Source organism: Manihot esculenta, chromosome 8, assembly GCF_001659605.2.
Source record: "Manihot esculenta cultivar AM560-2 chromosome 8, M.esculenta_v8, whole genome shotgun sequence".
NCBI lineage: Eukaryota > Viridiplantae > Streptophyta > Magnoliopsida > Malpighiales > Euphorbiaceae > Manihot > Manihot esculenta.
The window spans coordinates 2,922,786-2,948,584 of NC_035168.2; the positions used below are offsets into that span (position 1 = coordinate 2,922,786).

General features: G+C 39.9%; 3 protein-coding genes across 4 annotated transcripts; all 3 read left to right on the forward strand.

The window, feature by feature from the left end:
• Positions 1–1,032: 1,032 nt before the first annotated feature.
• LOC110621333 (secoisolariciresinol dehydrogenase) lies at positions 1,033–2,272 on the forward strand. Its single transcript, XM_021765582.2, has 2 exons — positions 1,033–1,229; positions 1,332–2,272. Exons 1-2 carry the CDS (start codon positions 1,192–1,194, stop codon positions 2,128–2,130), a joined length of 837 nt encoding a protein of 278 aa, XP_021621274.1. The 5' UTR covers positions 1,033–1,191; the 3' UTR covers positions 2,131–2,272.
• Positions 2,273–21,188: 18,916 nt separating this feature from the next.
• Positions 21,189–22,411, forward strand: LOC110620376 (secoisolariciresinol dehydrogenase). 2 transcript variants are annotated; one of them, XM_021764085.2, is made up of 3 exons: positions 21,189–21,349; positions 21,448–21,678; positions 21,754–22,411. In XM_021764085.2, exons 1-3 carry the CDS (start codon positions 21,312–21,314, stop codon positions 22,250–22,252), a joined length of 768 nt encoding a protein of 255 aa, XP_021619777.1. In that variant the 5' UTR covers positions 21,189–21,311; the 3' UTR covers positions 22,253–22,411. The 2 variants fall into 2 exon arrangements, with proteins under 2 accessions (XP_021619777.1, XP_021619776.1); XM_021764084.2 differs by having other exon boundaries at positions 21,448–22,411.
• Positions 22,412–24,568: 2,157 nt separating this feature from the next.
• LOC110620465 (secoisolariciresinol dehydrogenase) lies at positions 24,569–25,777 on the forward strand. The gene is made up of 2 exons (XM_021764213.2): positions 24,569–24,727; positions 24,822–25,777. Exons 1-2 carry the CDS (start codon positions 24,690–24,692, stop codon positions 25,618–25,620), a joined length of 837 nt encoding a protein of 278 aa, XP_021619905.1. The 5' UTR covers positions 24,569–24,689; the 3' UTR covers positions 25,621–25,777.
• The last annotated feature ends 22 nt before the right edge of the window (positions 25,778–25,799 follow it).

The window sequence follows — 25,799 nt, forward strand, 5'->3', positions numbered from 1 at the left end:
TCTTCAATTTACATGTTTCAGAAACCAAAATCTGTTCCATCAAATTTCTCAATTCGAACCTTCGAGCTTTTCATCGTCTTTTCAGATTATTGGTTTCCATTTCCCTTGTAGCAGCTCCTTCTTTGATCATGTTGAAAGAAGCCAGGAAATCGATTCATGGCATGACTTTTTCGACCAAAACAAGTATTATGATCATGTTTAGTCTTATTTCTACGTAACAAATTTTGTTAGTGAACATTCTAAAAATCCTTTTCTCGGCTCATAAAAAAATTGCAGAAATATGAACAAGTCTCCATATAATGGAAGAACACGACAAAAGAAAATTCCTTTGAAAAATATAGGATATATAATTATTTTATTTGCTTTCATAAATTAAAGAAAAACAACTAAAAATTCCACTTTAGAAAAGAGACAAAAATTAAACTACAGAATGTTAGATATTTTATTATGTGGAATCATGTTTATCTAATCTTTTTACCATTCGTTAGATAGACGTCTTAATTTCAACTTTTAAATATAATATTATATAAGTTTCATTATTTATTTTTATTTTAAATTCAGCATGGGTTAGATCTAAGTTTTTTATGTATACTTCAATTTTAATCATATCTAATAAATACATAAATTTTAAAAATATTATTTTTAAATATAATTTTTTAAATTTATGATATATATATTTGGTGAAGATTTATTGGCCTCTTAATTATGCAATCATACATGTGTGTTTTTATTATGGTGTTGTATTCAATTCATGAATAATGTTATTGTCAACTCCCCCATGGCTATACATGCTGAGACGGCAATGTATAAATAATACAATACAAATTGTTTTTGGCCATATGCATGTGGCAGACGCAAAAACTAAATATAAAGCGAGCAAAACTCAAATAACATACCATTTATAAATTATATTTTTGTCAAATAATAATAAATATTTATTATTTTTTAAATCATATCAAATATATATATATATAAACTTATCAAAAATATTGGTAATAATATACCTAACTTTAATTAGGGGGACGTGTGCCTGGTCGGCCGCTAGGCTCATGTAATCTTCCCATAATGCCTTGGTCAAATTGCACAAGCGCAGGCATTCCAAATCAATAGTCGTTCTTTGCCTATAAAAAAAAAACTCCACACAATCACCACGAAGCCAAAAAAAAATTCATAAACAAACTCTCAGAGAAGATGAGTTCCATCGATTCAACAACTTCCATCACCAGAAGGTAACATCAATAATCACATTTCCTTTCTACAAGTAATTATACAGTTTGTTAATTGTTGGTGCTTATGGATCAGTTTGTAATCAGCTAATTTTCTTTTCACAGGTTAGAAGGCAAGGTAGCCTTGATAACCGGCGGCGCAAGTGGAATAGGAGAGGCCACCGCCAGGCTATTTGTCCACCATGGAGCAAAGGTACTCATCGCCGATATCCAAGATGAGCTTGGTCTCTCCCTCTGCCAAGAATTCAGCTCCCAAGAAACCATCTCTTACGTCCACTGCGATGTAACAAGCGACACAGATGTCAAAAACGCTGTCGATACAGCTATCTCCAAGTATGGAAAGCTCGATATAATGTTCAACAACGCCGGAATCGGAGGCATAGCAGAATCGGGAATATCAACTTCTAGTAATGAAAACTTTAAAAAAGTGTTTGATGTGAATGTGTTCGGTGCCTTCTTGGGTGCCAAGCATGCAGCAAGAGTGATGATCCCTGCTAAGAAAGGCTGCATAATCTTTACTTCTAGTGGGGCTTCAGTATGCGCCATGGAGGTTGCTTCAAATGCATATGCAGCTTCGAAACATGCAGTGGTGGGGCTAGCCAAGAACTTATGCGTGGAGTTGGGGCAATATGGGATAAGGGTTAACTGCATTTCGCCATTTGGTGTCGCCACCCCATTGTTTCTAAGAAATATGACGTTGGGGAAGAAGGAGGCTGAAGAGTTAATTTCATCTGCAGGGAATTTGAAAGGGGTGGTTTTGGAAGTAGAGGATATAGCAGAGGCAGCTTTGTATTTTGCAAGTGAGGAATCAAAGTATGTTAGTGGGATCAACTTGGTCGTTGATGGTGGCTATAGTTTGACCAATCCCACCTTTGCAAATGCATTGAAAAGTCTATTTTCCTAAAAAAACTATTTATTATTCGTTAAGTTGTTTCTTTTTCTTTTTCTGTTTTAATAAAATCGTGAATATTTTAATAAAGCATCTTTGAATTAGCACTTTGTTTTTTCTTTTTTTTTGACCAAGATGGGTTTTGGTGGGTCAAATATTTGTTTTGAGAGATTATATAATACCTGTGATTGTATGTAATACACTGCGTATAAAATGATAATTTAATAAAAAATAACTATAAATATCATTGCAAGATACCCTCCAAAGTTTAAATACATCAGTTCATAAGACTTAATAGGACCAACATATGATATGTCAAATATTTTGAGAGCTTTCCATTTCGATTGGTCTTTTGTTTTTATGAGGCTTCAAGCTTAGTTTGTATCGAACTCTTACAGCTACTCTTACTTTTGTTTATGCCCTTGCCCTTCCTAAGTAGCACTGGCTCCTTTTCTCTCTCCTTCAAACGTGGATTATCTCTTTTTCCGTTTGGGGCAAAGGTGTACATAATTTTGTATATATTCTGTTTTTTGGTGAGAGGCGATTCATCTTAGAGAGTTTGTGTTGTGGCTTTGCTTTATGGTTGTTGTTTTTCTATTTTTTCTTTTTTTTTATAGATGTAGATCCATACCTATGTTCTTTCATGGTATAGTTCGCAAAAGGTGGGTGGTGGTCTTGATTACCAAACACATCCTCTTTTACCACTATTTGGATCAACTGGTATCTCTTTCTTGGCTTTAAAGAGGGTGGTCTGGCTCGATTGGAAGATCGATCTTCCCTTTTTTAAGCATCTAGTACCTTTGTTTCCAACTGAATGTATATCAACATGCATATGCTTTGATTTTCTAATTTCATTGTCTTTTTCTTTATGTTTTGACCTTGATGACGACCGGGCCCTAGACGCCCCGACCATGGCTGAGTCTGCACTAGGAAGATCGAATCTTAGTTCTATTAGAGTCCAATACACGGGCCTACTCCATGTACAAGCTCTAGACTTGCCTTGACGAGCCGGCTGGGCGTGGATCTGCACGTGGAGGACTTGGCCTCGAATATCCATTAGGCCCGTGGGACAACAAATCCCGTGATACCCGGGATCATGTCCAAATGGCGCCAGATGGAATTAAATGGCTGCCTGATGATAAGGAAGGATACAGTACATCCGTACATACGATCAGCATGACTATGACAAGAGAGTACGAGCGCAGGCCAACGGTTACACATCATTAGAGGACAAAAGAGAAAATGAATAAAAGGAAATAAGGGGGAAGGACAAACCAAACTTACCATAATATACTCTGAGCATGACCTCTTACTAGATCTTAAACATCAATTGGCGCCGTCTGTGGGGTGAAGGAGATCTTATCATCACCGGAGTTCTCATTCTCATTTCACCCACTAAAATCCACATGGCCAATCACGACAAAAACCATACTGGAAATACTCCAAACGACCTGAGCTCAATACAAGAAGGTCCACAGTTCTCGTTCTCTAGCCCAACTGCCCCAGTAAATCAGCCACCCATATTGTTTAACACTTCACCAAGCTCAGGTAGGACCATGTCCAGAACTACTCTATCCGATCAAGAACTGTAAAGTATGGCTCTCCAATTACAGAACACTGCCCATTGGCTAGGCTAGATGTTATAGTTGAGAGGGCTCAGTATCTCGTTGAGCATAATACCTGTAGTCAAGAGGCTCAACATCAATGAGCCCTAACTTATATTGAACTATCAAATCCCTCAATAGATTAGTAGAAGGACATACAATGGAGATAGAGAAGCCAGTCAGAGAAACGAGCTAACAGCCCGAGCTAGAAACAGAGTAGTGAGGGAGCTTATTGAGAATGATAGAGGTAAAAGCTACTCTTCCAAGCCAGTAGGAAGGTTGGAAAATGAAGAGCTAGAAAGAACCTACCGCCTAAAGAAGAGGCCTAGAAGGGAAGATGCATACATAGACCAAAAGTTAGAAAGATTGAATAGCAACTACTAACAGAGTTGGGAGCATGAGACAATAGCAATCCCCTATTGCTAATCTCATTGTCGTTTGTGAAATGGGTTCAACAAGAAACCATACAAAAAAAGTTCATGATGCCGACTATAGCAGCCTATGATGGAACGGAAAACCCCCGAGAGCACATCTTAAACTATAAGATATTTATAGAGTTGCAGACCCATTCAGATGTCTTGATGGGTAAGGTCTCTCAAACCACCGTAACAGGACCATCCCAGGCATAGTTTAACAGCTTGGAGTCAAGGAGCATCAAGAACTTCATAAACCTAACCCTTGTATTCATCAGCAGATTCATTGCCAGAGTTCCTGCAGAAAAAAAAAGAGCTACTTAGAAATCATGTGCCAGAGGAGAAATGAATCCCTCAAAGATTATGTGGCCAGATTCAACTATGAGATTTTGCAGATATCCGAGCTGGATGAGGGAAGGGCAATAGAAGCAATGCAAAAGGGTACAACCTCCCCGAAATCTTTAGGTCATTGTGTAGAAAGCCCTAATACCCTATCAGAGCTTATGAAAAAAATAGAAAAATATATATCCGATTTGCTAGGGATGACAAAAAAAGAGGCAAAATTAGGAAAGACAAGAGACAAGAGAGAAAACAAGACTAGGGATAGGGATCAGAGACACTAAATAAATATTGTGATACTTAATTTTCAATTGGGTAGTGATCAAGCATAATTTAACCATGTTTTTAATATATTATTTACTGTTTATTTACACATTTTTCTAGCTTAAATTGTGTTTTTGTTATGATTTTGTAGAAAAGGAAGAAATTGAAAAGTTGGAGAAAAAGTGCAGAAAATGACAGCAAAAGTGATTGGACCAGTGATTTGCCCAAATCACTCGCAGAAACTTCCCAGATCACTAGCAGAGATAGCACAGACTTGCAGAAAGTGATTGGACCAGTGATTTGCCCAAATCACTGCCCCGATCACAATGACAGCAGAAAATACAGCAGAGCGGGAAATTGTTCAGGAAACCGAATTTTGAGTTTGCAGAAGTCCAAATCCAACTCAATCACTACCAAAACAATTGCAAGAGCCACGAAAGAGTTTCTCACTTAAGGAATTCCAGTTGCAATTAAATTCAACATCAAAAGAGGAATCACAAGCCAAATTAAAAAGGGGATTTCAAAACCCTAGAAGGAGGGAATTCTTCAGCTATAAAAGAGCAACCTCCAAACCAGCAAGGGGCATCTTCTGATCAGCTACTCAGCATCTTCTCCTCTCGCCAGAAACTCTGTAACAGCCTGAAAACCGAACTGCTACCGGCACTAGGATCCAGATCGACTTAAGGTCGCCGGGACCTGTAGTAAGCCTGCTAGGAACTCTGTGTGCCTGTGAAATCCCATACATGATCAAACATTTTCTGTAAAATAATGAACATTTTTCTCATACCAAGGCTTAACCTGTGCACATACTGCCACTGTACTACAAAACGCCAGCCAGAGCTCTCCTCTATGCTCAAGGCGGCTCAACTCATCTATGTTAAGCCTGGTTCTTTCATATATACAACACATATATGTAAACATAAACAGATCATGTGAAAAGAACAAGGGATTACAACTCTTCTAGTCAAGCACCATTCTATACCCTATACATAAACCTTATCTCTTTACATTTACATGTCCACACTAGCTATTACAATACTCTGTACTCTTCCTGTACCCTGCTGACCTCTCTGACCTCTGAACCTGCACAACTGGAGTTAGGGGAGAGGGATGAGCTACTATAGCCCAGTGAGTAGAATAGTAATCAAATAACAGGTGATAAAACATGCTCTCATGGAATGCATCACATCACAAGTAATCACATCACCTCGGCCGGACGGATCAAAACTCCCTCTATCTCATCTGGGGTACCGGAGTACCATGTGCCTGGTCCCCGTAGGGCTGTTCCAGGTCTTTGTGCCTGGTCCCCGTAGGGCTGTTCCAGGTCTTTCCTCTGAGGGCTAATGAATCCTCACGAAGTCCGTGCCGTCTCACATAAGCAATGTACAAGGAGCCATGCCAAGTACAAGGATAGATGCAATGCGTCATATTCGTGTCCACTAATGCACTCACCCTAGAGCATATTCATGATGCATGAAGCATGATAAAAGATGCAGTTCTCATCTTAAAATATTAAGTTAAGTTCCACTCACCTCTGGCTATCGCTGAACGGACTCTGCAGGTTCTGACACTGGACTCACTGCTGACTTCCCTGATTCCTCTGGTCCGTACCTACACAGGTGGACTCAAATGAGGGACCAAACTCACTCAAGAACATCTCTAAGAAACTCCCCAAAACCCCTCTAAACAATCCTAAAACCAGCACATAAAACATGCAAAAGAAAGCTGGACAGGGCACTTTCGGCGGCAGGTTCGGCGGCCGAAACCCCACTCTAGAGACGAAACTCATGCATGTTCGGCGGCACCTTCGGCGACCGAAGGTCTCGTCCAGAGACGAAACTCACACACTTTCGGCGGCCGAACTCCCTCTTTCGGCGGCCGAAAGTCCCTTTCTAAACCGAAAGCCTAGCTTTTGGGGGCAACCTTTGGCAGCCGAAACTGCCTCCACAAGGGGTTCGGCGGCCGAACCTGGTTTTGCCCGAAGGGCAGAACCCTGCTCTGTTTCATGCAAACTGTGCCCAAACACCTACAAACATGCATAGCAACTACTCCCAACTAGCATATACACATATATATGCACAAAGGGGTCTAAAACTACCCTAAAACCCCAAACAAACATAGCAACACCACAAATCACCAAAGACCTCACCTAAACCTAAACATGCATACTACCCATACAAACTTCATAAAACCTTTCAAAAGCATCAAAGAAGCTCAGGATCTTCACTTACCTCGGAAACAACTTGAGGATGAAGGATCCTAACGTGGAGATATGAAGAAAAGCTCCTCCAAAGCTCCAAGCTTTAAAACTTGGTTCTTTTGCTCAAAACCTTCACAAATCACCAAAACTCTTAAAACTCTTGAAAGATTTGATGAAAATCATGGAAAACATGAAAGTCAACGTGGGAGAGGCTGGAACTCACCTCTGGCTGCAAGTGGAGGAGAAATAACCTCCTTCCACCGACCCTTGGCCCTTTTATAGGTGGCTGGCCAGACCACCTTCGGCAGCCGAACGTAAAGCCGAAACCATGCAATGTTCGGCAGCCGAAAGTGACCTTCGGCGGCCGAACCTTTGCCTTTCTCCCTTGTTGCTTTTCTTTAAAACTCAATGCTTTTCACACTTCAAAACATGAAAACAAGTGAAAATACCTTAGCAAACATATGTATTACCCTTCTCGAGGGTTCCGACACCCGAGATTTCACCGGACTACCGGAACTCCGATGCCGGACTCGAGCCGGGTATTACATTCCTTTTTTATGTAACAGCCCGGACATGAACCCCGGCACTGTTACCGCTCACAGCCCGTGACCTTCCTCTGGGCCCAGCCACTGTGAGCAGCTCTTAACATCCCTTCACCCTCACGGGTTCCAGGCAGGATTTGTCCCTCGGGGGAGCCATTACGGCCCGCCCTAGCCCGAGTGGATTTGGCCCAATTCCTTCCTCTGGGAATTAGGTCGCCTCCCCCACTGCTCGAACCCTTGACCTCCCAGAGGAAGGAATTGGGCCAAATCCACTCGGGCTAGGGCGGGCCGTAATGGCTCCCCCGAGGGACAAATCCTGCCTGGAACCCGTGAGGGTGAAGGGATGTTAAGAGCTGCTCACAGTGGCTGGGCCCAGAGGAAGGTCACGGGCTGTGAGCGGTAACAGTGCCGGGGTTCACGTCCGGGCTGTTACAAACTCTGCAGCTTCTTTCTTTCTCCTTTCTTTTCATCTTTTGTGTATTTTAGTCACCATGAGTGGCTAAATTCATTCTTTTCTAGTTGAAGTTGAGAATATTCAAATTTGTGATGAATTGGGAGGTTTAATACTCCATTGTTGAACTCTTGTTTGTTTCAATATTTATGCAATCTGATCTTTTCCATAATTATTACTTTGCTTTTAGAATCAATAAGGGCCCATTGCTTTTAAATTGCTTAAGTGATAAATTGTTTGAATGATTTAGGTCCGTAATTGCTTAAATTGTTTGAACATAAATATAATCAGTTGCATAACCTAGCCTTGACCACGCGGTTGGCAAGGATAGAATTGGGTTTCTCTAAGTCTTAATGCGATCAACGGTTGTTCGATGCTAAATGCCCCAAGGACGTTCCTTGGCAACTTGTTGATCAGTGTTTGATTAGCGAACGTTTCCTAATCAAACTAGAACTAAGGAGGAATTTGGATTGTGAGAAGCGTCTTCCACAACCAAAACTGATTTATTGAAATCAAATAGGAGTCTTTAATAATCAATGATCAATTCTGAACAAACTGAATTAGGCTCACACTTCAGCTAGAATCTCTTTCCCATTGATATTCTCACTTATTTAAATTATTGTTCTCTTTTGCTTTTAGATTTTAACTCATCAAAACAAACCCCCCTTTTTTACTTATTTGTTATTACTTGCCTTAGTCATTATTAGGAAGATACTTGGTGTCAATTCCCTGTGGTTCGACCCTATTGCCACTATTTGCAAATTTATTTGTTGATTGATAATAGGTTTATTTTTGACGGCTTCGACAACCGCTTATCAAAAATTGGCGCCGTTGCCGGGGACTTGATCTAACTAACATATTTTCCCTTTATGACCAGGTCTGGCCGTAAAGACACTCTTCTTTACGATCCGGAGATTGAGAAAACTGCCAAGAGCTTAAGAAAGCAAGCAAATTTGAGGAACCAAGCCTCAAAACCATCTTCATCAACAACTCCACCTCACAGACCACCTACTGCCCCTGCTGAAGAAATTTCTGCACCAGCAGAAACTTCCATCACCGCACCTACTACTACTGAATTTGCACCAGAAACTGAACTTCTAGTTATGGCAGAAAATCCAGCAATGGCAGCACCACCTGCTGCACATGTAGAAGCTGAAATACAAGCTGGAAACGTGCCCATCCAAGCACGTCAGCCACGGGAAAGAACTCTCGGAGAGTTAGCTGAACCAGTAGGAGATCAAGCACCCTTATGCATTGAATATCCCCTATTGACAGCACCATTCGAGCTAAAGACAGGTCTAATTCATCTCTTTCCCAAATTCAGAGGCCTAGAAAATGAAGATCCTCACAAACATTTGAAGGCATTCCACGTTTTGTGCTCAACCATGAGACCCCAAGGTATTCCAGAAGAAGATATCAAACTTAGAGCCTTCCCTTTTTCCCTTGAAGACTATGCCAAAGAATGGCTATTCTACTTGCCACCCGGATCCATCACATCATGGGCTGATATGGTAAGAGCATTCTTGAGAAAATTCTTCCCAACCTCAAAAGCCATAGGCATCCGTCGAGAGATAAGTGGCATAAGGCAAAAGCACTCTGAAGGCTTGTATGAGTACTGGAAGAGGTTCAAAAAGTTGTGCACAAGCTGCCCTCGACATGATATTTCTGACCAATCTCTCATCGAGTACTTCTATGGAGGATTGCTACCCTCAGAAAGAAAATTTATTGACGCAGCCTGTGAAGGAACAATTGAAAAAAAATCACCTCGAGAGATGAGGGACTTAATTTCCTCCATGGCTGTAGCTTCTCAACAATTTGGAGACCAAGAGCTGCCATCAAGGAATGTAAATGAGGTGAGTACATCCATTTTAGCATCCCAAATTTCTGAACTCACCAATGCTATCCGTAGCCTTGTTGTGGGTCAAACCCAACAAGTCCAGCAGATTCAGCAGCCCAAGACATGTGGAATATGTGCCAACAACCACCCAACTGATCTATGTCCTTCCCTTCAAGAGGAGGACCAGCAAGTCAATGCTGTTGGAGGTTTCAATGGGCAAAGGAGGTATGATCCCTATGCAAATACTTATAATCCAGGTTGGAGGGACCATCCAAATTTCAGTTATGCAAGGGGAAATCAATATCCAAGCTACCAGCAAAGGAATCAAGCTCAAGCTGCACCTCAGAACTCCAATGCACCTCTTGAAGAGATTGTGAAGAATTTAACAAATACGGTGCAAAATCTTGAAAACAAGTGAGCCAAATGGCCACTTCAATGAGCAAATATGAGTCCCAAGGGAAGCTACCCTCCCAAACTGAGATAAATCCAAGGCAAAATGCTAGTGCCATCACATTGAGGAGTGGAAAAGAGTTGCAAGACAATAGGGCTGAAAAATCACAAAAACAGGCCATGAAAGAAATTCTGCCAGAAAGTGATCAGGGCAGTCGATTTGCCCAAATCACTGACCCAATCGCTAGACAGACTGAGCTGCCCAGCAATGATTTGCCCAAATCACCAGAGAAGGCAGAAAGTGATCAGCCCAAATCAACAGACCAGGCAGAATCCAGTCAAAGGCAGAAACAGCAACCTATGGACAAATTCAAGGTACCTCCTCCCTTCCCAAAGAGATTTGCAAGGTCCCAAAAAGAGAAAGAGGAAAAAGAGATATTGGAGACACTTCGCAAAGTGGAAATCAACATACCCCTACTTGATGCTGTAAAGCAAATTCTAAGGTATGCCAAGTTTCTCAAAGAGCTATGCACCAACCGAAGGAAACTTGCTGAACGTGAAAAGGTAAGTGTGGGGGAGTGTGTTTCAGCTGTCATTCAAAGGAAACTTCCAGTCAAATGCAAGGATAGAGGGATGTTTGCAGTTTCATGCAAGATAGGCAATGTGGGAATAAAGAAGGCCATGTGTGACCTTGGAGCTTCAATTAATGTCATGCCCCTTTCTATTTTTAACTTGTTGAATGCAAGTACACTCAAGGCACCAGCATCATAATCCAATTGGCTAACCGATCCATTGTCTACCCTAAAGGAGTGCTTGAAGATGTGTTAGTGCAAGTGGACCAACTAGTCTTCCCAGCTAATTTTTATGTCATTGACATGGAGGAAGATAAGAGCAACACCACCTCTGATATCTTACTTGGGAGACCATTCTTGAGCACAGCAAGAACAAAAATTGATGTGCATGATGGCACATTGACCATGGAGTTTGAAGGGGAAATTATAAAATTTAATGTTTATGATGCCATGAAATTCCCCAATGATGTTTCTCCTGTTTATGGCCTTGATATAATTGATGATTTAAGTTAAGAAATTTTTTATTTTGATCAAGAAAACTTACTTTATGAAGGTCTTTGCAGGAGAGAAGAAGTGGACAGCAACACCAAGACAGACCAGATGGAGTACTGTTCACAGCTGGTTACAGGTGATTTGCCCAGCGATCTGCCCAAATCACCCAGACAATCTGCCCAAATCAGTGAGCAGACAGACTTAACAGAAAGTGATTTGACCAGTGATTTGCCCAAATCACTGGGCAAATCAGACAGCAAGCAGACAGAAAACCAGCAGACAGAGAAAGCACCAGATCTGAAACCCTTGCCTAGCCACCTCAAATATGCCTACTTGGGGGCTGAAAATACACTTCCAGTAATTATTTCCAACCAGCTCAGCCAAGAAGAAGAGGAAAAGCTCCTGGATGTGTTGAGGAAGCACAAGAAGGCAATTGGGTGGACATTGGAGGACATAAAGGGTATCTCACCCTCAACATGCATGCATCGGATACTTATGGAGGATGAGCGCAAACCTGTTCGTGAGGCACAAAGAAGGCTGAATCCACCAATGATGGAGGTTGTGAAGAAGGAGATAGTGAAGCTCCTAGACATTGGGGTAATCTACCCCATTTCTGACAGTAAGTGGGTGAGTCCCATCCATGTGGTACCAAAGAAGACCGGGATTACCATTGTCCCTAATTCTGAAGGAGAGCTAGTACCCACTCGTGTGCAAAATGGGTGGAGAGTTTGCATGGACTACAGGAAGCTCAACACAGTCACAAGGAAGGACCATTTTCCCTTGCCCTTCATGGACCAAATGCTTGAGAGACTTGCTGGAAAAAGTCATTACTGCCTCCTCGATGGATATTCAGGATTTTATCAAATCCCCGTTGCACCTGAAGATCAAGAGAAGACCACTTTCACTTGCCCATTTGGCACCTTCGCATTTAGGAGGATGCCCTTCGGTCTTTGCAATGCACCAGCCACTTTCCAAAGGTGCATGATGAGCATTTTTTCTGACTATGTGGAGAAAATCATTGAAGTCTTCATGGATGAATTTACGGTGTATGGCAACTCATTCCATGAATGCCTAGCCAACTTGGAGAAGATACTTCAAAGGTGTTTGGAGACAAACTTGGTTCTCAACTATGAGAAGTGCCACTTCATGGCCAGCCATGGCTTAATCTTAGGCCATATTGTTTCAGCAAAAGGGATTGAGGTGGACAAAGCCAAAATTGACACCATCAAAAATCTGCCCTACCCAACCAGCATTAGGGAGATTAGATCATTCCTTGGACATGTTGGTTTTTATAGGAGGTTCATCAAGGATTTTTCCAAAATAACTCAGCCTTTGTGCAAGTTGTTACAGCAGGAGGTACCATTCAACTTTGATGGCAGCTGCAAAACAACTTTTGATTTGATCAAATCACTGCTGATTTCTGCCCCAGTCATCCAGCCACCTGATTGGACTCTTCCATTTGAGATCATATGTGATGCTAGCAACTTTGCTGTAGGTGCAGTATTGGGACAACGTAAAGGTAACTCTCCTCATGTTATTCACTATGCTTCACGCACCCTAGATGCTGCACAATGCAATTATTCAACCATGGAAAAAGAATTACTGGCTGTTGTGTTTGCATTGGAGAAGTTTCGGTCCTATCTACTTGGGACAAAGGTGATTATATACTCAGATCATGCTGCACTAAGATATTTAATCAAGAAAAAGGAGTCCAAACCTAGGTTGGTGCAATGGATATTGCTGTTGCAAGAATTTGACTTGGAAATCCGCGACAAGAAAGGAAAGGAGAACCTTGTGGCTGATCACCTCAGCAGAATTCTGACCGAGATGGAGACATGCCCCATCAATGAGACCTTCCCTGATGAGCACCTCTTTGCTGTCCAAGAAGAGGAACCATGGTATGCTGATATTGTTAATTACCTTGCCATAGGTGATTTGCCCAAACATATGAGAGACAAGATCAAGAAAGAGGCAAGGTATTATGTGTGGGATGAGCCTTACCTATGGAAGCATTGTGCAGACCAAGTCATAAGGAGATGCATCCCAAACCATGAGATCACTTCTGTCCTAACTTTCTGCCACTCTTACAGCTGTGGAGGTCACTTTGGGCCACGCAAGACAGCCTTGAAAGTTCTTGAAAGTGGGTTATTTTGGCCTAAAATATTTAGAGATGCTTATTTATTTTGTAGGTCATGTGCAAGATGCCAACAAACAGGAAACCTTGGCAATAGAAGTGAAATGCCACAAGCCCCCATCATGGTGTGTGAAATCTTTGACATATGGGGCATTGACTTCATGGGACCATTCCCACCTTCCTTTGGCAATACCTACATACTTCTTGCTGTAGATTATGTGTCCAAGTGGATTGAGGCCAAAGCAACAAGGGCTGATGATGCAAAAACAGTGTGTGATTTTGTAAAATCTCACATTTTCTCAAGATTTGGACTGCCCAAGGCCATAATCAGTGACCGAGGCACCCATTTTTGCAACAAGGTGGTAGAAACTCTCCTAAAGAAGCACCATGTCATCCATAGAACCTCTACCGCCTATCATCCTCAAACAAATGGGCTGGCTGAAGTGTTAAATAGGGAGATCAAGTCAATCTTGGAGAAAACGGTCTGTCCAAATCGCAAGGACTGGAGTGTGCGCCTAAATGATGCCTTATGGGCATATAGAACAGCATATAAAACTCCAATTGGGATGTCTCCATATAGGCTGATTTATGGGAAAGCATGCCATCTACCTGTGGAACTTGAACACAAAGCCTATTGGGCTGTGAAGAGCTGCAATCTTGATGAAAAAGAGGCTGGAGTTCACAGAAAATTGCAAATCCAAGAGCTTGAGGAGATTCGGCGTGATGCATATGAAGCTTCATGGGATTATAAAGCAAGGACCAAAGCCTTCCATGACAAAAACATCTCCAGAAAACACTTCCAGGTTGGTGATAAGGTTTTGCTTTTTGATTCCAGGTTCAAATTATTCCCTGGAAAGCTTCGGTCTAGGTGGATTGGGCCATTCTTGGTTGAGCATGTCTATCCACATGGAGCTGTTGACATACGGAGCCCACAAACAAGCAAAGTTTTCAAAGTTAATGGGCATCATTTGAAGAGATTCTATGAAGGTTTTACTGTTCATGTTGTGGAGGAGGTTCCCTTGGATCCCCCTTCCCAAGACTGCTGAGCAAGACACTGAAGTCCAGCCCAAGACAGAAAATAGGGCGCTACTGGGATGCAGCCCAGATGTGGTGATTTGCCCAAATCACCGGAGTGATTTGCCTAAATCACTGGGCATATCACCTGACTGTAGAGTAGTATCAAGTGATTGGGGCAGTGATTTGCCCAAATCGACAATCAGGCAGTTGCACCAAAGAAGTGATTTGCCCAGGTGATTTGACCAAATTACCGGCCAAATCACCAAATCAAGCACATCATCAGGAAAGGCGTGAACAGTCACGTGAACAGTACCAGCCAAGCAACAGCAAGGAAGAAAGTGATCGGGGCAGTGATTTGCCCAAATCACTGCTCAAATCACCCTGTCAAGAATCCAAAGAGCCAACATTGAATGATCAGGGCAGTTCACCTACCCAAATCACTTTAAGTATATTTTCTCTTATTTTTTACTTTTTACACAATTTACTGTTTTCATCTCTTCTTCTTCAAGATTTTCTTCTCCAACCACCACTCACCCACCGGCGAACTCAAGACCACCATGGTCCGAATCAAGATGAAAGCCACCGGCGGACCATTCATGTGGAAGAAATTAGGGCTACCGAGACCACCCAGTCCCTCTGACAGTGATGACGAAACATGGGATGCACCACCAGTCCACACCAGCACCGAAACGCCACCGGCTAAGGGAACAGCATCAGGACGCACTGACTCACCGGCCGTCCAGACATATCGCCGGCAAAAGAAACGGCCAAGGACGCCGACATCACCTCCACCATCCACATCCCCAATAGCCCCGACAGCAAACCCTGCAGGCGAAACGCCACCAGAAGCCACCACTTCCTCCAGCCACGGAAAGAAACGGCCAAGAACGCCGTCACCACCCTCACCGTCACACCCAGAACAAGAAACAGAGACTGCCATTGCCATACATCCCGCAGGACACAAAGAAAGCGGTGCGCCCAGTGATTTGACCAGCAATGTGCCCAGCACTATGCCCAGCAATATGCCAAGCACTGTGCCCAGAAATGTGCCCACTGATACGCCCAGCACTATGCCCAGCAATGTGCCAAGCGCTATGCCCAGAAATGTGCCCACTGATGCGCCCAGCGATTTGCCCACTGATACGCCCACTGACTTGCCCGCTGACTTGCCAACTGATGTGCCCATCGATATGCCGAGTGATTTGCCCAGCGATCTGCCCAGACCATCATGCCCTGATCACATCACTCAGGCCCTGAAATTCAACAAAATTTTTGAGCAGACCGGGCTGGCCAAAATATCATCTCTTCCATATCATCCAGACCTACGCACATTAGATGACATGGGGTTGCTTTGCAAAGTGGGGGATACTTTTTCCATTGCACCTGCAGGTCCAGTAACACCACGCCACGAGCGTATTTTCAGAAGAAAGAAAGCCAACAATACCACCACCCAACAGCCAGTCTCCATCGCTGCCCTAGCAGATAGGACAACACAGGAAACAGGGCAGGAACCAGCACCAGCACAGGAAGCACCCCCAGCAGCCCCCCAGCAAGATGCCCATCAGCCACCTGAAGACGAAGCCCCCAACCAGACATTAGAGGCTCGTCTCACTAGAATTGAGGACCGAATGCAACGGATGGAGCACCTATTGGACCTGCTGGTAGACCATTTTCTGCCCCAGCATCGTGGCAGACAGTGATTTGACCAGTGATTTGGCCAAATCACCCACAGGCCAGGAAATCCCTTTCCCTTTCCTCATTCATTCTTTATATATATATGCTTATACATTGAGGACAATGTTTGCCATAGGTGTGGGGGTATTGTTAGGTTATTTTTGTATTGATTCCATCATCTATTTGTTTCTTTTTGTTCCTTTTTGTTTCTTTTTGCATTGTTTTTACCCCTTTTTGCACACACCAGAATTTTTTTTTTTCACACTTCTTGCACACACACACAGAATTTTGTCTTAGCTAATTGCTCTACTCAACATAGATAACAAGGTTAAAAGAGCTTCCTTATCTCATGACCCCATTGATTTGCCACCCCTTTAAGCCTAAATTGAATCATTCACAGTATATTACCTTCACTTAGGGAGTTTTTTCTCTTGAACTGAATCCTTAAATTTGCTATGGTCAAGGAAAATAAAAATACAAATACATGCAAACAAAAAGTTAGTGTAACTCTCTATGAGCTGATTTGCCCAAACTATCATGAAAAACCAGCACAAAGCACAAATCATAAACCTGTTCCAATGGTCTAAGACTATGAACTGAGCCTAATAGCCACTTGGAGAAGTGACTGACTGAGTAACCGGGGGTGTATCACCCATGTACACAATCGCGTAAAAAGGGTAGTGATTTTTTCAAGCAAATAAGTTTCGATGGTCTAGACTATGAACAGAGCTAGTAGCTACTTGAACAAGTGACTAACTGAGTAACCGGGGGTGTATCACCCATGCACACAATCGCGTAAAAAGGTTAGTGACTTTTTCAGGCAAGGATAAGAATAAGTGCAGCTAAAAATAAAAATAAAAATAAAAAGAAAGAGAGAAAAAAAGGGGCAAGTCACTCCTAGGGGTTGCATTAAAACTAACATAAAGGAATAAGCATGATTGAGCCATAAACCTTTCTCTTGACCATGGTAGGTGAAGGGAAACAAGGAAAGGAGAGGATGACCTTGGTGCATGTACTATATACTGTGATACTTCAGTTTAGGAGTCTAGGGGGGCTGATTAAGTGGTATTTAGGATCAAAAGAAAAGGGGGGCTTGATTAGCTAAGTTATTGTTTGCTTGAGGACAAGCAAAAAGCTAGGTGTGGGGGTATTTGATCAAGCATAATTTAACCATGTTTTTAATATATTATTTACTTTTTATTTACACATTTTTCTAGCTTAAATTGTGTTTTTGTTATGGTTTTGTAGAAAAGGAAGAAATTGAAAAGTTGGAGAAAATGTACAGAAAATGACAGCAAAAGTGATTGGATCAGTGATTTGCCCAAATCACTCGCAAAAACTGCCCAGATCACTAGCAGAGATAGCACAGACTTGCAGAAAGTGATTGGACCAGTGATTTGCCCAAATCACTGCCCCGATCACAATGACAGCAGAAAATACAGCAGAGCGGAAAATTGTTCAGGAAACCGAATTTTGAGTTTTCAGAAGTCCAAATCCAACTCAATCACTACCAAAACAATTCCAAGAGCCACGAAAGAGTTTCTCACTTAAGAAATTCCAGTTGCAATTAAATTCAACATCAAAAGAGGAATCACAAGCCAAATTAAAAAGAGGATTTCAAAACCCTAGAAGGAGGGAATTCTTCAGCTATAAAAGAGCAACCTCCAAACCAGCAAGGGGCATCTTCTGATCAGCTACTCAGCATCTTCTCCTCTCGCCAGAAACTCTGCAGCTTCTTTCTTTCTCCTTTCTTTTCATCTTTTGTGTATTTTAGTCACCATGAGTGGCTAAATTCATTATTTTCTAGTTGAAGTTGAGAATATTCAGATTTGTGATGAATTGGGAGGTTTAATACTCCATTGTTGAACTCTTGTTTGTTTCAATATTTATGCAATCTGATCTTTTCCATAATTATTACTTTGCTTTTAGAATCAATAAGGGCCCATTGCTTTTAAATTGCTTAAGTGATAAATTGTTTGAATGATTTAGGTCCGTAATTGCTTAAATTGTTTGAACATAAATATAATCAGTTGCATAACCTAGCCTTGACCACGCGGTTGGCAAGGATAGAATTGGGTTTCTCTAAGTCTTAATGCGATCAACGGTTGTTCGATGCTAAATGCCCCAAGGACGTTCCTTGGCAACTTGTTGATCAGTGTTTGATTAGCGAACGTTTCCTAATCAAACTAGAACTAAGGAGGAATTTGGATTGTGAGAAGCGTCTTCCACAGCCAAAACTGATTTATTGAAATCAAATAGGAGTCTTTAATAATCAATGATCAATTCTGAACAAACTGAATTAGGCTCACACTTCAGCTAGAATCTCTTTCCCATTGATATTCTCACTTATTTAAATTATTGTTCTCTTTTGCTTTTAGATTTTAACTCATCAAAATAAACCTACCCCTCTTTTACTTATTTGTTATTACTTGCCTTAGTCATTATTAGGAAGATACTTGGTGTCAATTCCTTGTGGTTCGACCCTATTGCCACTATCTGCAAATTTATTTGTTGATTGATAATAGGTTTATTTTTTACGGCTTCGACAACCGCTTATCAGGTAGATATCCACATGACAGTGAATTTACACAAACAATTCCCCTTTTTTATCCAATAAACTAATTTCTTTATTATTTGAAATAGAAAGATTTTTTATTATTATTATTGGCATGTGAAATGTACTTATTTTTCATAATTTTTTCTTATTTTACTAAAAAAATGAGAATTTAAGTTTTTTTTTCAAAAATAAAAAATATATATAAAACAGAAAACTATTTTCACTTTTTAACATGATAAATTATACATAAAACATGTAATACTCATAGGGAAAAAAATTATTTATATCCAAATATATCGATAGAAGATATAATAAATTTATAGTAAAATCATAAAATTATGTATATTTACGTTAATATATACATTCGATTTAAGTTTTAAAAAAATTCCTATCAAAATTGAATTTTGGTGTCACTGACTCGCGATTGTCGAAACCGGTCAAAAATAACCTTCTTGGTTATCAACAATTTACAACTGCAGATAGTGGTGAATGATCGAATCCACAGAGAATTGATTACCTATTTATTTTTTCTCAACAAAACCAATAAAATAAACTGAAACAATGAGATAAACCAAAAATGAGATAAACTGAAAGCGGAATAAAAATAAATTGCAGTAAAATTAAAATGGGGGGTTTGAGATTGATTTGATTAATAAACTAATAATGAGAAAAATAATGGAAAGTAAATAATTAAATAAAAAGTAACCAATAATGAGAAAGCTCTAGTTGAAGTATTGGATCCACTTTAGTTGTTGGGATTGATCACAGACACTTTGTTTTTTGGGTTGATTCAATAGATTAGTTATGGAGATGGAAGACGCTTCTCACCACCATTATCTCTCCTTATTATTAAATTAATTAGTGAACATCCTCTAATTAATTATTAATTAACAAATTGCCAAGGAACGTCCTTGGGTCTTAGGCATCAAAACAATTGTCAATTGTATTAAGAAATAGAGAGATCCAATCCTAACTACCCAAACGTATGGAGACAACGCTAGATCATGCAATTTCCTTGGGTTTGATCCCAAGTGTTCTCATGTAAGAATAATCCAAGCAATTACGGATTTAAATTATTCAAATTAATAAATAATTATTTTGTAATAAAAAATTAATGTAGATCTCAATAACAAATAATATGAGAATTAAATATGAAATTGCATAAATATTGAATTTTTAAAAATTAAATAATATTTGATCAAGTCTCACGATTCATTAACCAATCAAAGTTTCAATCAAATATTTAACTAGATGAAAAGAATTCAGCCACTCATGGCTGAAATAAAAAAAAAAAAAAACAGAAAAATAAAAAGGAAAAGAAAGAAACCCTAGGAGCTGAGACCTTCCTCGCGCCGGGCGGCGGAATTGCCGGGAGAAGAATTTTGTGTCATTCGTTCACTGAAGAGCTCTTTAAATAGAGCTCGAGAGCTGTGCTAATTGGGAAATTGCGGTCCACGTGCATGGTGTGTTGAGCGGCGGGCCTTTGTGAAATGGAATTGAGGTCCCATATGCGTGAGTGGGCAATGTGCGGGAATGGTGAGGCGTGGGCCGTCCATGTGAAGAAGCGCGGTCTACGGGCTGTCCGGGTCCACGTGAATGTGGAGTGAATGGCGAAGCACGGGCCCATGTGCAAATGAAGGAGCGGTCCACGGCGAAGTGATGAAGCGAGGGAATGGGCCATTTGCGTGTGAATTTGCTGAAACGCCTTGGTGGGACCCATGCGCGTGTTGGATGTGCAGGAGTGTGGGCCATGTGCGGGAGCTTCGGCGGGTCCATGCATTTGTGATCTTGGCCCGTGCGCTGGAATTGTGAAATGCACCGGTCATGTGCACTGCGTGGGTGGATGTGCGGGCCCATGTGCTTGTGATTGTGCGTGGACTGGTCCACTGGAGGAAATGGTGGACTTGCGGCCATGTGCTGGAGTGGTGAAAGTGCAGTGGCCCATTTTCGTGGATTGAATTGAAGGGTTGCTTTGGCGGGCCCATATGCTTCAAGTGCTTGGTCCTGTTCTTGAATATTTAAGTCTCAAAATATTTTTTTCATATTTCACTTAATCCAACTTGACAGACTTTCTCTTTTGCTACAAGACAGTTTTAGAGGAATTTTCTTTAAAATGTCCTTTTATACCATTTTCTGTAAAATAATATTAAAAGCAATAAATTAAACAGAAATTATATAAATATTTATCAATAAGATTAATATAAAATGGACTAATTTATATTCTATCAATCACCTTACGAATAGTCAATTGATTGTTCATAATTATCTTTAAAAGAGCAAACCATAAAGAAAAGTCATAAATTTTCAGAAGAAAAGGAAAAGAAAAGTCATAAATTAATTCGAGTTTCTTAAAGAAAAATTTGATAGTGATGGAAAAAAGAATGAATGAAAGTAAAATTCATCACAAACATAAAAGGACTTATCTCTTTGATTTATCGTCGAGCGACTTTTCTTCGTCTACTACTCAGAAACATATAGCGACATTTTCTACAAACGCAATACATCCTTTTCAGAACAAAAAGAAATAATAAAATTTGTTATAAAATACATTATTTAATGATTTTATATAAAATAATTGAAATAAATATGTTTTATTGGAATCCAGAATTATATAATTGTTCGCTTGTAAGGTGTAATTTACAGTGAAGCACAGTTGGCAAACAAAGAGAAGTATCAGTGTTCATCAACTCTTGAAAGATTAAAATAGAAAATGAGTTCCAGTATTTCAGCAAAATCTACCCCCAGGAGGTAATTAAATCACTCCCTCAACCTTGTTTATGAATGAATTATCTTACAAGTAAGGTCAGTTTCCCCACAATTCTTTACGACCAGCCAATTTTTTGTAGGCTAGAAGGCAAGGTAGCATTGATAACTGGTGGCGCAAGTGGAATAGGTGAGTGCACCGCCAGGCTATTCGTCCAACATGGAGCAAAGGTACTCATTGCGGATGTTCAAGATAATCTAGGGAAGTCACTCTGTCAAGAATTTGGCTCCCAAGAAGACATCATCTCTTATGTCCACTGCGATGTAACTTCTGACTCTGATGTCCAAAACGCTGTGGATACCGCCGTTTCCAGGTATGGAAAACTTGATATAATGTTCAATAATGCTGGAATTGAGGGTGACGCAGAACCAACAATCTTGGCTTGTAGTGAAGAAAATTTTAAGAGAGTATTTGATGTCAATACGTTTGGTGCCTTCTTGGGTGCTAAGCATGCAGCCAGAGTGATGATCCCAGCCAAGAAAGGCTGCATACTGTTCACTTCAAGTCTAGCTTCAGTATGTTGCATAGCTTCACATGCCTACACAGCATCAAAACATGCAGTTGTAGGGCTAGCCAAGAACCTGTGCGTGGAATTAGGACAATATGGGATAAGGGTTAATATTATTTCCCCTTATGCTGTTGCAAGCCCGATGTTAGAAAGAGGTTTGAAGATGGAGAAGAAGGAGGCTGAAGAGTTTATTTCATCAACTGCGAATTTGAAAGGAGTAGTGTTAGAACCAGAAGATATTGCACATGCAGCCTTGTACCTAGGGAGTGACGAGTCCAAGTATGTGAGTGGTATCAACTTTGTGGTTGATGGAGGCTATAGTCTCACCAACCCCTCCTTTGGAATGGCAATGAAAAGCCTATTTGCTTCAGATAAGTAGTCTCTGTTCCATGAAAATTTCAAATAAGATGGGGCTCTGTTTTCATCCCCAAGTGTGCTGTTTCTCTTTATACTGAATCAGGCTGTTTAAACATATCCAGCACTCAATAATGGAGATTATAAGTTTGTGCCAGTAAATAAAGGCTTGTTTTCATGGCCATCTATATCTTGCTTAAGCATCTTTGGTACATAAAATGACAATCCCATGAAGGCAATCTTACAAAGGACAATCCAATAAAATCCAATTAGGTATATGTAATAAAAATATCTATTTAGATTTCACTTGTAAATAACTCATTCCATTTAAGCCCAGCTCGCAGAAAATAACCAAATACACATCCAGATAAGGGGAGGAGCTGCCCCAACCCAGAAAGGGCAGGAACAGCTGCAAGACTCGGCAAAAAAGAAAAGCATGTGCCTCAGAAAATACAGAGAACAAACCTCTCTCTAACGTTAGAGAGAGGAAAAGTCACTTGCTGTCGTTTGATTGTGCAATCTGGACATGTGAAATACTACTTTTCTGTACAAGTTTGAAAATTTGCTGGTTCTACTAATCTTTGAAGGTTATATTTTCAAATATCAAGTGTGACAGTTGAATTAGACAAATATTTGAATTGAAATTAAGAATATGTACATATAATTTACAATTTTCAAATTTGGCACCTCCTATCCTTCTCATAGACAAAATTTTATTGGACTTTTTTTTTCCTCTGATTAGACCTCCAACTTGTTAAGTTTATGGAAGTTTTTAACACTGAGAAAACAGAGTATCCGTGCCAAAAGGTGGAAAAGTAGAAAGAACATACTTCTGTAGAATGAAAGCAAGCAGTTGAAACATATTCCACAAATGCCATGTCTTGGGTTAAAGTCAAACTCATACATAAATACAAATTTTATATTTTTTAATTTTTTAGTAATTTAATATTAAATTAATTCAAATCTTAATATTTTAGATTTCATAAGATTTGCAAGCCCTTTTCGTTAACAGAAAATAATTAGTGACGAGATACTCTTTTGCTAAAATAATGGTTAATTGAATAAAGCATGTAATTAATATATGATTGTCGTTAGAGTCGGAGAAATGTATTTTCCTTTTATAGTGAGTCTAAGTTTAAGTGGAAATTAGGTATTTCCCCTTTGTTTTTTTTATCCCACATAATGTCATTCTATTACAGTAACATCATATATTTCTATCATACAACCTTTGTTTTTTTTTTATCCCACATAATCGCCATTTTATTACAGTAACATCACATGTTTCTATCATACAAATTTATTATGTACAGATGTACCTCATTATTTATTTTTATTAGATGATCATTTGATTTCTTTTCGGCGTGCGTACTTATAGAGTCGTAGCGTAATTAGACCTACTCTTTAACTTCTCACCACACCAAACAAGATAAACTCTCTTTTAACGGATCTAAACACTCGGTCAGTCCGACCTGCTTTAGCAGTTTGGACTATCTCGATTTACTTAATTATAAATAATTAGATAATTCTTATTTTCAATCACAAACTTATAATAGCAGATCGGACTACCTCGGTTTACTTGATTATAAATAATTAGATAATTCTTATTTTCAATCATAAACTTATAATAAATTATGTGTAGTTTAAATAACATAAAAATATATTACCATGGTCTACTTATTATAAATAATTAGATAATTTTTATTTTCAACCACAAACTTATAATAAATTATGTGTAGTTTAAATAACATAAAGATATATTACCATTTAATTTAAAATATTTTACAACAAATTTAATCACTATTACTTATTTTTGAATTTCAAATAAAATTAATTATATAAAAAATGAAGGTGAAACTTTCTTCCCTTCTATATATATTATTTAAAAAAAAATTGTACATGTCAAAAGGTGATGGCTGCAAGGAAAAGGCAGAAACCTACATTAATTTTTTTAATATATATGATATAGTACTCATCAAAATTATTTATTAATTAAAAATATAATTTTTCTTCCTAATGATAAATTGCTTTGATCGTTCTGAAATAAACAAATATTGCAGGCAGGAGCCAAGTATGACTTCCTGGCATTCATATCATAAAATAATAGTATTAGTAGAAATTTTATCCTTTAAAAAATTCCCCCAAGTGCTTGGCATGCTTGATTGCCTCGCCATTTGCCCTTCCATTGTTTGAAACTTATATTAAATTGAATTTTTTTATTTTATTCTTCACAGACTTTATTGAATACTTGAACAATAGACTTACTGGCCACGTCACATAAACCCCCAGGTAATTTCCTTTGTTTTTTCTTACTTGGACTGCAAAGCCTGTACACATGGCAAGATATTCTCACTTTGCTCTCAGCTTTTTGCCTATAAAGGTCCAATCATCCAACAACACAAACATCACAAGCTTGCATACATTACACTGAGCAAGTAACCATCACCCACCAGTTCTCTGCTAAAATGGCTTCCATTCCTCCTGCAACTTCCACCCCCAGGAGGTGAGATTAACAATGTCTTCAACTTGAATTGTCTTATTATTGTTTTTTAAGGTTTTTGTGTTGATTGATATGATTATTTGATGGATTTTTGCAGGCTTGAAGGAAAGGTGGCACTGATAACTGGTGGAGCTAGTGGCATTGGCGAGTGCACCGCCAGGATATTTGTCCAACATGGTGCTAAAGTTGTAATAGCAGATGTCCAAGATGAGCTCGGCCACAATCTTTGCCAAGAATTTGGATCCGATGAAATCATCTCTTATGTTCACTGCGATGTGACTAGCGACTCTGACGTAAAAAACGCTGTGGATACTGCCGTCTCTAAGTATGGAAAACTAGACATCATGTTCAACAACGCTGGAGTTTCAGGCAGCCCTGGAGCAAACATCCTGGGATCTGACAACGAAGAATTCAAGAAGGTGTTTGATGTGAACGTCTACGGTCCATTCTTGGGAGCCAAGCACGCTGCAAGGGTGATGATCCCAGCCAAAAAAGGTTGCATACTTTTCACTTCAAGCGCAGTTTCTGTTTGCTGCGGTGAATCTTCGCACGCATATGCAGCATCGAAGCACGCAGTGGTGGGGCTTGCCAAGAACTTGTGTGTGGAGTTGGGGCAATACGGAATAAGAGTTAACAGTATCTCTCCATTTACTGTTGTGACTCCAATGATGAAGAATCTCTTGGGGATACAGAACAAGAGAGAGGCGGAGGAATTTATTTCATCGATTGGGAACTTGAAAACAGTGATATTGGAACCAGAAGACATTGCAAATGCAGCTCTGTATTTAGCAAGTGATGAGTCTAAGTATGTGAGTGGGATGAATTTGGTGGTTGATGGAGGCTATCACGTCACCAATCCATCGTTTGCAATTGCTATGAGAAACTTATACTCTTGAGATATGGTTGATGAAGACGCTGGTGCTTTCAGCGATTTTCTCCTTTTTCTACTATTCTGTTTTTTTCCTCCTTCTGTGATCAATCATGTATGCTTCTTTTAAACCCCAATATAATAACAAAATGCTTAATAATAAAGATGATGATGAGATTCGAAGATTTGTTTTGTATTATCTCTTTT

Bases quoted from the DNA above. Each gene is read 5' to 3' on its own strand.
- LOC110621333 (XM_021765582.2), top strand. From the start codon at position 1,192: ATGAGTTCCATCGATTCAACAACTTCCATCACCAGAAG. The intron at 1,230-1,331 runs GTAACATCAATA...TTCTTTTCACAG, and splicing joins ACAACTTCCATCACCAGAAG to GTTAGAAGGCAAGGTAGCCT.
- LOC110620376 (XM_021764084.2), top strand. From the start codon at position 21,312: ATGAGTTCCAGTATTTCAGCAAAATCTACCCCCAGGAG. The intron at 21,350-21,447 runs GTAATTAAATCA...AATTTTTTGTAG, and splicing joins GCAAAATCTACCCCCAGGAG to GCTAGAAGGCAAGGTAGCAT.
- LOC110620465 (XM_021764213.2), top strand. From the start codon at position 24,690: ATGGCTTCCATTCCTCCTGCAACTTCCACCCCCAGGAG. The intron at 24,728-24,821 runs GTGAGATTAACA...GGATTTTTGCAG, and splicing joins GCAACTTCCACCCCCAGGAG to GCTTGAAGGAAAGGTGGCAC.